This window comes from Chiloscyllium punctatum, chromosome 25, assembly GCF_047496795.1.
Source record: "Chiloscyllium punctatum isolate Juve2018m chromosome 25, sChiPun1.3, whole genome shotgun sequence".
Lineage (NCBI taxonomy): Eukaryota > Metazoa > Chordata > Chondrichthyes > Orectolobiformes > Hemiscylliidae > Chiloscyllium > Chiloscyllium punctatum.
In genome coordinates, this window is record NC_092763.1 from 9777733 (window position 1) to 9791062 (window position 13330).

A 13330-nucleotide genomic window follows, 5' to 3' on the forward strand; every position below is an offset into this window, starting at 1 on the left:
TCTTTGGTCATAGTTATAGGGAATATATGCATGACTTCTTCTATTTTCTGTCGACATCTTCTTTAACTTGCAGTTCTGTTTAGTTTGGCTTAACCATTCATTTAATAATGTGCTCTTTCTGTTTAAAAAAAAATACACAATGCTTCTTAGCTCCAATTGCGATTGCATACTGTTTGCTTAACATAATCTCTCTGCTGAAGCTCTTTTCATCCCAGTGAAATGCCTCACTTTTTCGGTCATGAAGTATATCTAAAAGTTCTCTTGATTTATATTTGAAATGAACTGCATGAGGGCAAACCTGTTCTTTTTTAGGAAATAAAGATTTACTTCATTATATTCTTATTTGTATCGACAGTTTGCTGTCATAGTTTGCTGTGTTTTATTTATTCCAAAAATTTCCACGTAAATAACATCTTTGCCATCATAACATCCAAAGATGTTTCACAGGAACAGTATCAAATCTGTTTGAGCATGAACCACATGAAAAGATACAAGACAGGTGTCCAAATGTCTGGATAAGAAATTGCTTAGATCATCTTAAAGTCCACTAAAGGAGGGGACAAATGTTTAGAGGGCTGGACATCTCTGGAGTAGTGTGGCTGAGCGGTCTAAGGCGCTGGATCCAGGTTCCAGTCTAGAAAGGGGTGTGGGTTCGAATCCCACCACTGCCATTTCTGCTGATCAGCTCCAATGCTGCAGCTTGTTAAAATGCTGTTTCGGTCCCCACTGTATTGATGGGCGGCACGGTGGCACAGTGGTTAGCACTGCTGCCTCACAGCGCCAGAGACCCGGGTCCAATTCCCGCCTCAGGCGACTGACTGTGTGGAGTTTGCACATTCTCCCCGTGTCTGCGTGGGTTTCCTCCGGGTGCTCCAGTTTCCTCCCACAGTCCAAAGATGTGCAGGTCAGGTGAATTGGCCATGCTAAATTGCCTGTAGTGTTAGGTAAGGGGTAATGTAGGGGTATGGGTGGGTTGCGCTTTGGCGGTCAGTTTGGACTTGTTGGGCCGAAGGGCCTGTTTCCCCACTGTAATGTAATCTAATCTAATCCAAAGATAAAGGCACAGTTGCTTATGGTGGAACTTGAGGTGCTGAAGAGGCCAGACTTAGACGTGCGAAGAGATTTCAAAGGGCTGTAAGGCTGGAGAATTTTATATCAATAAGGGAAGTGATTCCATGGAGAGATTTGAAGATGAAAATGTGAATTTTTAAATTGAATTGTTGCCAGACAAAGTGACTCTAAGGTGATAATACGTGGAGGTTTATATGCTTTCAAGCATATCTTGGCACTGTGTGCATATCCATTCAGAAGTATGTTAGATTTGTTGAGTAAAGAAGCAACAAAGGCACAGATGAGGATTTTAGCAGCTGATGTGATGAGTCAGAATACAAGGGTGCGAGAAAGGTGAAAATAGCCAGTCTTCGTGATGAGAAGATTTGGATTCTGAAACTCATCTCAGTATCAGATGCCACAATCGAGCAGACAAATCAGTATTGGAAAAATATGCTCAAGTTTTATACTTCTAGGTGTGAACTTACTTTCAATTCCAGTAAAAAAAAAGTTATGTTGGGTGTTACTTTATTTCCTAATGTTGTACATGTAAATAAAAATCTAATGCAAACTTTATTAGCTTTTTTATTCTTAACTTCCGATGTACTGATATGAATGAAGTGTACCATCTGCTCTCTAATATGGTGAAGGACACTGCAGCGGAGAATTATTTTCTGTCACTGCTGCAACATCTACTGCTCATCAGGAATGATTATTATGTCAGGTGAGAGGTCGCTCTGAGTGGAATTTTTGATATTTTGAATTCCCGTCAAGTTTTATGACAATAACCAAATAATCATCATTTCAATAATAGTTTGCGTAAATAGATGAGATGTCCAATTTTTGTAGTACACAGTATCACCCTTGGTGAATATGGTTTTTGAACAGGTTATGTTCAGTTCATCTAAGCAAATTTTGTAAGAGTAATGTATTCAACCTAGATTGGAGTAATTGACACAAAAGGAAAGTATAATTTTCATCGTTATTCAAAATGTAGACAAGGATATGGAAGTCAAACTGAGAAGCTAGGAATTTTTTTCCTACTACTTTATTGTATGGTATTTGATTCTTTTTTGTTTCTGCTTCCGCAAATAGAAAAAAAAGAGTCTTGTTACTATGAGGTAATTAAAATTGGCTTTCTAAGATAAGCAGTTTATGAGATAAATGGAAATGTGAAGATCTAGTGATTGCATCTGATTTTTAGTAGAGAATAGAGAATAACTTTCAAACCGAATAAATATTTCAATGCAAGTTATTAATTTATCCTTCATTTTGAAAAGACACTAATACCCAATCCAATTCTTTGCAAGCTGGTTAAGGTTTGATTTTTCTAATAGAGCCTCGGATTTTTTTTAACACCATATGTGCAAGTCTTGGGTAGGATATTTTTTGAAATGTTCTCAGCTTGAACATGATGTGATTGAGTATGAATCTTTTGCTCAGTTTATTCAATGCACTTTTGAATTCAGTGTTAAGAACTTCAGTGAGGTTTTGTGTTGTGCTGCTTCTGATTAGTTCTATATGAAAATCATTTTCTATATTATTGTGCTTCTAGACCTCAGTATTACAAGATTATTGAAGAATGTGTATCCCAGATAGTATTGCATCGGAATGGAATAGATCCTGACTTTGAATACCGTAAACGATTAGATGTAGATTTTAGTCATCTTATAGGTATGTTTGAATACTTGTTCAGCTTTTGATTGAACGTTTAAACTGTGTTAACAATTTTGAAGTTTTTATAATGCTTGAGTTTTCTATTGCTTGATTCTCAGCTGTAATTTTGTGGAAGTTCCAAAAACACGTAGATAATAGTATGACATACTTTGAAATAAAATAAGACTCTTTAATAAATAAACATTTTCATGAACTGATGAATTAAGTAGCTAATTTAGTCATCAGTGCACCCGCCAATGTGGTAGAATTGAGGAATACCACATAGATCTGATTCAAGGGTACAGATCTTTGCTCTTGTCTCTGCAGTGACAAAATGCTGTGCAACGCAAGTTAATGGCCCAGACTTTCTAATGGCGAGATGATCATTTCTGAAACAGAGATGGGGGTTTCACATGGGGATCCCCTGGAGTCCCCATTGAGGGAGACTCCTGAAACATGGAATATTCTACTGGACAATTCTCTATGTCTGGATCTCTATGAATGTCTGTGTTTAATTGCAGTTATGTAAATAGTTACTCAAAAATGTTAGAGTATTAATTACATGGTCTAACTCCTGACAAACTATTCAACTAATCCCCCAAAGTAGCTCACTGCTTTTCCCAGCCCAACTACTTTGGACCTGACCCCTCCATAACCTGACAACACCTTCTCCTGTACTGATACTGCACCCCTTTACTCCTTTCTTGCTCTGATGCAAACACACCCGTCTCCTGTTACAAGGGCACTGCCATCTCCCCACCTTGTGTTGTTAGATGTTTGTACCTGATGTTTCAGCAATCCATTGCATACCTGGTCCACTTGCCACTTCGCATCCCAGCACCAGTGTTCCCTTTGAGCTCACCTGCAGATGCTCTGATGTTCCGTGCATAATTCTGAATGTGCCAGTACAGATTGCAACATTAACTTCTGGTTCGCGAAGTCACTGCTATGCATGGACCTCAGAAGTCTACACAAAAGAAAAGATTAGAGGAAGTACTGTCTGTCACTTTACCCATTCGGTAACCTACTGCATAGTCACTTAGCATCCAACACACTCCTGAAGGAGCCCTCATTGTGTGCTCTTCTGTCAGATCTACAGACTCTTTGGTTTTGTAAAGTGCAGAGCAGTAATCTGTGTGTGATTGTTACTCCTCAGAAATTCCTGCCAAATATTCTTTTCTCAGTTGAGTTAACTATTGGATAAAAATTCAACCCAAATAAGTTGGAACATAAATGCCTATTTGTGGATGTCCACGCACAGCCAAGTTTTGGAATGAGTGAATTCTTGCTGAACCTAACTAGCATTCAGATGATGCCAGAAAATACAGAATGATGAGACCCTGGAAAGCATTCAAAAACACTTCAGTCCATTCTTTTGCTTCATTAGATTTGAATAATGCAGAAATTTGGAATAAATTGTGAAATTAACTGAAAGATGCTTACATTAACTATGTTAATTTTATTCAGATTCAGTTTTGCATATTCCTTAGTTGAACTAAATGCACTTTAATAGAAATTTTGATATTTTCACAAGTGCTATGATTTTTAATGCTACATTGCACAGTTAGAAGATCCTTGACTTTCTAATGGAAGTTTCCAGGAATATTAGATAGAATTCTTACAAGTTATTCCCACCATTAAATGATTGGTCATACAACAGTAAAGACTTTAATAGTCTGGGATTAGCAAACTTCCAGAGCAATGTTCAATTATTTCATATTATTACTGTGTGTGCATTTTATTGGGCTTGTCATACCATGCTCGTGAGTATTTTTTATAGCTTGTAAAACCAAACTCCACCGCAGGTGGGTGAACTGTTTTTATTTGATGGTGGATTATGAAGATTTATATGTAACCTTCACACAAATATTGACTGTGTAAAGGAATTTTCTTTGTATTGGAGTTCAGCTCAAATACAGTTTCTTCTTGTAAGATGCAATGAAAGTGTGAACACATAATCAATTGGTCTATCTCAACAGATCAATGTGTTGACAAAGCAAAAGTAGAAGAAAGTGAACAAAAGGCATTAGAATTTTCCAAAAAGGTAGGTAGCAGAAAAAAAAAATTGAAGCCATAATTTGCTACATATGTTATTGAAAAAGTTGTGTATTTTTCGTGTGGTCATCAACGAAGGCAAAAAAGGTGAATGGGGTGGGGACTTTTCTTCAAGTTCATGTTATGTTAATAAGATCAAGCCACAATTTGTCCCATATTACAGACATCAGCATTACGTATACATCAGAATGTCCTGAGTCTTCAATTTGAGAGGAATACTCTCAGGACTACAGAAAGACATTAGAAAGTAGAAACCCTATAAAAAATGATCTAATTAGACAATCCTGTCTATTTGCTTTTATACTGTCCAGTCACAAGAATGATAGCTTTTTTTCAGAATTATATCTACCCTCCTAAGTCTTTAGGAATTGCACAAGTTTTAAACAAAGGAGGAAGACATTTATCATTTGCACCTTTATATTTATCATCAAAGAGCTATTTGTTTAATTGTATCTTCCTACTCTATTACCAACACTTCATAAAATTTCTTCATTCAAATGTATATTTATATCTGTTCATTGTAGTAAACTGCTAATTGAATTTGGTTTGCATTGAGCAGGCTGGAGAAAAATCTCAGATGCAGGGCTGAATCCAAGTATGATGAAACTCAACTCTCCCAATAATATGAATGATGAGTTTCATCCAGAAAGTTACATTTTTTTGTTATTGAGAGGCCAGTGTTAGGATACCATAAAGTTAAGGGAGTAGCAAAAATATTTGATAAATGAGTGCAAAAAGGATCAATGTTTTGAGCACAGACAATCCTTTAGATCCATCGTGTCTTTGCCAGTTCTTTGCTGAAGAAATGTAAAATTATGCCACCACCTTGCTCTCTCCCTATCTGTCTCAGCTTCAGACGTTATTTTGTCAAGCAGTCTATACTCCAAAAAAGCCTGTCCATAAATTAATCTCTCCTAATTTCTCTCCTCCCTCTTTTAGTAAAATTGCACATTACTCCTCATCATTCATTCTCCAAATGGAGAATTATTCTTGGTTTGCTCAAGGAAAGCCTATTTATGATTATAAAGTTCTTTTCTAAAATGTCCACTTAACATTTTGGAGCCAATGGATGTAGTCTCTGAAGTTTCTGCTTACAAATTTCTAGTCCTCAGGATCACGGTGGTGAATCTATTTTGTGCACATTCTCTAGCTCTCATGTCCATTCTTTTCCATAATGAAACACCTAAAAAATGACAGTGCTGTTGTACTGTTCTTTTGTCTAAATGTTTCATTCCTGTGTTACTCTTTTAAATAGTGATTGAGTAACACCAGCTTTTGAGTTTCTAAAGCATAGTGATTGTGGAATGGGTGAGGTAAAGTGGCTCCACACTTTGTCCTGTTGCAGAATGAATTGCAATGAGTCATTATTCTTTACAGTGATCAAAAAGGAATGCCTTTGAGGACTTGCTTTTTTATTGTCTTGAAATAGGCTTTGTGTCTTTTTGATTATAGAGCTTTTTATTCTTCAGGACCATATCATGGTGTGACAGGGTAAAACGTAAAATTTTTTGAACCAAGTTTCACCTGATTTTTACATTTGTCTAATTTTTTCAAATGCACTCGAAGATCAATGTTAGCTTTAATCACATTGTCACTCCTTGGAAAGTCGAGCCCAATCACAGTCAGATTGCTACTCTGCTCCAATATCCTCCCATAAAGATAGAGCTTCCTATTTCTGGAGAATGTCCTTGTGAAGGATAGTCGGAATAAAATAATCATGCCCTCTTCTTCATGACAGTTGTTTCCACCACCTTTGATTTAAATGTCCCACTGCACAGACAGCAATTTAGGAAAGCTCCAGTGAAAGGCTACGTGTGTAAGGTAGGCAAGAGATGCCCTTGTGGTGCAGTGATAGTCACCCTACCTCTGAAATAGGAGACTTGGATTCAGTCCCACATACGAGAGGTGTGTAATGACACCTCTGAATGGGCTTATTGGAAAGATAAACATGAGGTTATGTTGCCAGTTGGGTAGGGTACCCAGTATAATTGAGCATTTGGAGTGGACTGAGATGGGAGGGAGTTGGTGAATTAACCCCGATGGGGTGGGTGAGTGAGGATGTTGGGTTGTCAAGTCTTGTGGAGAGGGAGTGGTGTGTCACACCCTGGAGCTAGCAGAAAGAGAGGTTGCACTGGGTCTTGGAGGGGAGGTGGGGTGTTGTCAGGCCTCTGGAGAGGGGTGGGGGATGTCAGTTCCAGCAGTGTGGGAGGGTGGATATCTGGTTCAGTGGTATAGGAACGGTATTTCTGGTCCAGGGAGAAGAAGTGATGTGTTGGATCCAAGTCTGAGGGATGTATGAGGCCTGGAGGAGAGTTGCAGTTGCAGGTGTATTTGATAAGTTGGGGGATCAGGTTAATAGTTACCCAGTAGTTTTATTTTGGGTTTTAATGTTCCAAATTTTCCTGCATAAGTTTTAATTGTAGCAGAGTTCTCTGATTTAAATGGATGTTTTTTTTGAGGATTTTGAACACACAGAAATTGCACTTTGAAATCTTAAACTTCCAGAGCTATTCCTTTGGAGACTGCGATACTGAGATCCCATAGGCGTACTGACATGCATATCCCAACTGCCATGGAAACCGCTATCTGAGCTTTGGAAAATCTGGGCCCTTATTTGATTTACTGAGTTGTGGGCATTCTTAATCTGTTCATCGTGCAAGTTAATTAGCTGATTTAGTAGCGTTTTAGGGAGCACAAATATCCTTGTGATTTAATATGGTTATATTGTCTGTAAACCAAAGTGATACATCTCTTTGGAGGAGAAAGTGAGGACTGCAGATGCTGGAGATCAGAGCTGAAAATGTGTTGCTGGAAAAGCGCAGCAGGTCAGGCAGCATCCAAGGAACAGGAGAATCAATGTTTCGGACATCAGCCCTTCTTCAGGAAGGCTGATGCCCGAAACGTTGATTCTCCTGTTCCTTGGATGCTGCCTGACCTGCTGCGCTTTTCCAGCAACACATTTTCAGCTCTGATACATCTCTTTCCAAAGCTTTACTGGTTGACATTCATTTAAAGTTGATCTTTACAGAGCTTGGCATTTGTGGCAATTTTCATTCTGCTATTTGCAATGCTTATTTTTGGACTGTAGTGTGTTTTGATCCTCCTTCCTTATAATCAAGAATGATTTTTTTGGAAATATCCACTTGCTAATAGAGAGTATTATATGTTGGGAATCATCTGTGATAAAACTGATTAAGTTGAATAGAAATAAAAAAGTAGACTGCCAAAAGTGTGCTTGTTAGTTGGAATATGAAAAATAAAGCAAACTGTTTTATTTAGGTGATATGTATATAAAATAAAACTATGTGTATATCAGTACATGTGTGTATGTTGTGATTAAACTGAGCATGTCTTGAAGGCTTCACTGATGCGTGTTTCAGTTTGATGAAGAATTTACAGCACGACAAGAGGCACAGGCTGAAAGTCAAAAAAAAGATGAAAAAATCAAAGAGCTTGAAACAAAACTCCATCAGTTGGAAGCAGAGGTAATAAATCTATGCTTTGCAGCACAAGAATAGTTGAATAATGTGAGTAAGGTCAGAATGTATTGAGAATAAATTTTACATTTTTGGAGAACCGTATAGTAATTTTGTTTTCAATGCATGTCACAGTGATAGTAATTTTTTAAAAAAAATCAGTTTGTGGGATCTGGGTGTTACTAGTTCAGCCAAAATTTATTGCCAGTCAAGTTTGAACATAAACGCCAACAGTTTCAAGAACAGCTTCTTCCCTGCTGTTATCAGACTGCTGCATGGACACCTCTAATTTCAAATCTAATGTTGACCTTGCTTTTGTACACCTCCCAAGCAGTCATAACCTTATATGCCTCACAGTGTTTAGGCACCCTATGACTTGTATGTCCTTGTTTGCTATGATCTGCCTGTACTGCTTGCAAAACAAAACTTTTTACTGAAATTAGGTACATGTGAAAACAATAAATTAAATCAAATCTTAATTGTCCTTGAGAATATTTCCAAATCAGAAAGTGGAATGGCTTGGAGGGAAACTTGCCAGTGGTGAGGTTCCTGTGTATCTGCTGCTCTTGTCCTTGGAGTTGTCATAGATTCTGGTCTGGAACGTGCTTTCTAAGAAACTATGGTAACTTGAATTGTTGTGCATAACATGAAATTAATATGCAATCAAAATTCATAATTTCTTCAATCTCAGTGGAAAAGTAGCCGAGTAGAATATAGTGAGATCCTTGCAGAGACTAAAACTTTCAAAAGGAATGAACTTGAGTGACTGAATGGATCATACAACAATCATACAAAACTTGTTTGGTGGGAAACTGAAAGTGACATTGTCTAAATCCCATTCAGTCAGCAGCAGGCACTCTCATTTACAGAAAATGTCACCCATTTAAGTTATCAAACAACTGCTGTTTCTTAAATGCGCATCAGGGCCCAGTCCAAAGCTGTTTTACAAGTCTTGATGGACAGCTTCCTTGTTTTCCATTCAGGTAATTTCTAATTTCCTGAATTGAGTTCAACAGTAAGGGTTATTGTGGGAATTTCTCTTTCCATCCAAAGCTTTTGTCAAAAAACATGGTGTAACTGCACATGGAGAGTGCAGCTTGAGAACACATGATTCTCAGCAAGCATCAGCACAGCAAAGGATCTTTTAAAACAACAGGATTAGTTTCCTGTGAATGATAGAGGAGAAGTGCCTTAAAAATCCATGGTGCGACAGGGTGGCTAGGTTTTAGATATTTCAGAGAAAAAGGGTCACAGACTTTGGTCTTGAATTTAGAATGAAATTAATTTCCCGATAAATAATTAAGAGATTTATTGCATTTAGTAGGAATTATTATTATTGGTACATCTGCCAAATCTATTCATGAAGGTGGCTTATAAGATAAATGCATGCCATAGAAAGGCAAAGGATGTTCCTGGAGTGATATAATTTTGGTTTATGAAACTAGATTGGACTAGTAATACATAAAATAGAAAAGGTTTATATAAGTATGAAAGGCAGGGCAAGAATGAATATTGGGCAGACAAAGCAATGACAGGTTAGTAAAACCAGAATTGTAAATACAGGGATAAAGATCTGCAGCTGTTATGAGAATGAACAAAGTTGGTTTGTAAGTACGTTTTAAAAATCCGCACAAAGAACAGGTGGGTCCAATTAATATATTACTAAATGATGATAGAAAGTGTGAATAGACTGTAAAAAATTACCCTAATATTTTGATTCATCTTCAGTGGAGAAAGTGCAAAGTTCGTGGTATAGGAAAGAAAAATGCAAGGAAAGAATGTTTAATGATATAATAATGGGATTAAAGTGAATGCTTAACCAGATAATGTGGTTCTCCACTGAAGAAAAATGTTGTTTAAGCACATGCTAGAAGCTGGCTATTGGATTAGACCATTAAAAAAACCTGTTGCTCAACAAAGAGCAAAGTTTAACTGCAGACCAGCAACTTGCATGACAAGATGCAAAAATTGGGAAAATCCATAATCAGGAATAGTATAAGTGTACTTTGTATGCTTTATCAAAGATAGGTCAAGTCCAATTAACTTTGGTAGCGTTGTTGGAGGAAACATAGAAGGGACATTGATAGATTTGGTACATGATGGATTTCAGGGATATTTGAGGAAATTTAGTATATCAGATTGGTAAAACTATGACAGGATTTTGAATAAAGAATGGTAGGAGTTTGAGTAAAGAATGTACCTGAAAGTGTAAGAAACTGATCTTTTTGTGAAAATTCCCTCTTTACTGGGATTGGTGTTTGCATTTTATATATCTGCATTTCAAAAATATGAAAATCTATCCAATTATATGGTCAAAAATCTTATGACACCAGATTGTAGTTCAGCAGGTTTATTTGAAATCGCAAGCTTTCAAATTGTTGCCCCTTCATCAGGTGAAGTGAAGAGCGCACCCAGTTTATAATCAGAGAGATCACAAGGTGACACAAATGGTGTGAGTAAAGTGTCAACAGCTGAATAACAAGTGATGGGATCACCCTATAATCCAATTAATTGATTAGTTTATATAGTTTTGGATTACTTGTTACTTTGGTTAGACCCTTGGCATGCGACACTTATAACCTAGCATGTTGTTCTAATTATTTGGTTTGTCTCTAGCACCACCTTACTTTTTTTTGTAATTATCTCTCTGCCTCAGTTAATTGAATTATAGGTCATCCCTTCATGTGCTGTTCAGCTGTGGACACTTTACTCACACCGTCTGACACTTTTGATCACCTGCAGAGACCTATTTAGCCTGTCGACACACTACTCAATCCATTTGTGTGATGTTTTGATGTCTCTGATTATAAAGTCTTTGCCTCCATGCTCTCCACTTCACCTAATAAAAGAACAGTGCTTCAAAAGCTTGCAATTTCAAATTAAGCTATTTGACTATAACCTGGTGTCATGTGCTTTTTGACCTTGTCCATCCCAGTCCAACACTGGCACCTCCACATCATATCCAATTATCTAATTCCTATCACAACATGAGGTGGACTGAGGCAATCTGAAGAAAATTGCAAAATGTTTAAATTAAACAAGTGACAGTAACAAATGCCATTTACATGTGAATTATTATACATGGAGCAAACAGGCCAAGCTAACATGTAACTAAAGGAATAACCTGTTCAGGTGAAGAAAGATGTTTGGGAGTTTGAGTTTTTTTGGAGGCTATGTCCTAATTTTTGAGAAGACTTTTAATTTTTACTAAATAACTTTTTAGGTAATGCTTTCATGTAATAACAATATGTTCTGTATTTATGTTGACATTGGTTTGCAAAAAACAGATTAAAGAATTATAAATATCTTCAGTAGTAACTGTCCATTTAAATTCAAGTCACAGCATGAATAGAGAATATTAATTTCATGTGTGATACATGTTTATATTCATACAAAACAACAGGCATAATTTGGCACTAGAAATTTTTTTTAGAAGAACTGGCATGTTTCTTTATGCACAACACCATCACCTTAAAGACAAGTTCCGTAGATTGGAAAGGTCAGAGCTAATATGTTTCCATCATTTATGCGCAAAGCTGGAATATTTTCGCCTGGCAATTACTAACCTTTTTACTGCATCTCAGGTCTTAATCTCAGAACTCATTAACATCACATTCAATATTACAGAATCTACGATGTTTGATTATAACTGTCAAACTTGTGCAAATTTGAACCAGAGGTTCCACATGCACTTGAAAGGAGTTAATTCTCTCCAGTGGTTTCAAGTTTCTTTGAATCCCAGTTGACTCAGTTAAAACTGTCCTCTTTCTGGTGCAGCCTCCCTCTACCTCCATACCCATATTGCAGCCTCCTTCTACCCCCTAACCCTCTTGAGGCTGCCTCTTTTCCTCTCTCCAAGACTTTCCACTCCTGGCAGATGGAACTCCCAAATCTAACAATGGACTCCCAGTCCCAGCCTCAGCAAACGGCAACCCCCAGTCTTGGCTTTCCTGCTTTTTTCCCCTTAGCTCTATATGTACCTTCTCTTTGGATGACTTTCCACTTACCTTCTGAGAGCCTTGACTGAATTATTCACCCTGCAGTCTAACAGTGTTGGGTAGATCCTAACCCCATTTATTCATTTTAGACGTATCTGTATTAAATCCCACTTGCCACTGATCCACTAATTGTTCCAACACCTTCCCTTTTGAGATTTATCATTACATACCTCATCGTCCCCATTTTGTGTGTCATCCAAAACTTTTGAAATTATGTCCTGTATACCCATGTCCTAAAGCTGACTTGTGGATAATCTCACGAAATATCTTCTCCAATCTGAAAAACAACCATTCACCACTACTGTCTGTCATCCATCACCATGTCAACTTTGCATCCATGCTCCTACTTTTCCTTTATTCCTTGGCCTTTAATTTTTCAGAGAAGAAGCTTGTCAGCAACTTGTATCAACAGTCTAAATTCACTTAACTGTCAGTCACTTTGTGGATGATGTTTACATTGCGTCATGAATTTCTGCTGTGCATCTTCATGTGTCTGAATAAGCTGATATTTGATCTGCAGATCTTTGGGTAGTTGGCTGGATAAGGTACTGTAATGGGATCTGGATGAGGTAGTTTTGGTTAATATGATTTTTGTTTTATAGCATTTGGCCGGGTTTCTTGAATCAGAATTGAAGAGGCGAAGAGTGTCTCTCACTGGTGTAGAGTGGGCAGTGATATTGTGGTAATCTGCATAATTGTAGGCCGTACAATCATTTCTGAGATGACTTTGATGTAGGGGAGAGAGGCTACGGTTTCTGGTTGTTTTGTTTGTTTGTTTGTTTGGGTCTGTGGTGGTCAATTTTGTATTAGCATATGGCTCCTAGAGTACTTCCGGATTTATCACCTTCAAAATTCAGCTTGCTTTTTTGTTACTGAGCTCCATGAGCTCCATCTGCAGGGCCTCATTCTTCTTCCTACCTGTGTCATTGGTGCTGATGAGAACTATGAACATAAGAACAGGAGTAGGCACTTCAGCCCCTTGACCCTGTTCAACATTGGTTTCAAGGTCATCATCACACTGTTAGTTCTAAATTTTTTTTACTGAATTCAAATTTCACCATCTGCCATGGTAGGATTCAAACCTAGTTTCCTGAA

General features: G+C 37.5%; 1 protein-coding gene across 5 annotated transcripts in view; it reads left to right on the plus strand.

Moving 5' to 3' along the window:
* diaph2 (diaphanous-related formin 2) overlaps window positions 1-13330 on the plus strand; it is a 780284-nt gene that overhangs the window by 293544 nt on the left and 473410 nt on the right. For all 5 annotated transcript variants that reach the window (XR_011964075.1, XM_072594677.1, XM_072594675.1 and 2 more), the window contains 4 exons: window positions 1658-1774; window positions 2606-2724; window positions 4686-4750; window positions 8142-8246. Coding sequence is in view for 4 of the 5 variants with exons in the window: in XM_072594677.1 (XP_072450778.1) it covers window positions 1658-1774; window positions 2606-2724; window positions 4686-4750; window positions 8142-8246 (406 nt within the window). In the remaining variant the exon portion in view is untranslated. The remainder of the gene's footprint in view (window positions 1-1657; window positions 1775-2605; window positions 2725-4685; window positions 4751-8141; window positions 8247-13330) is intronic.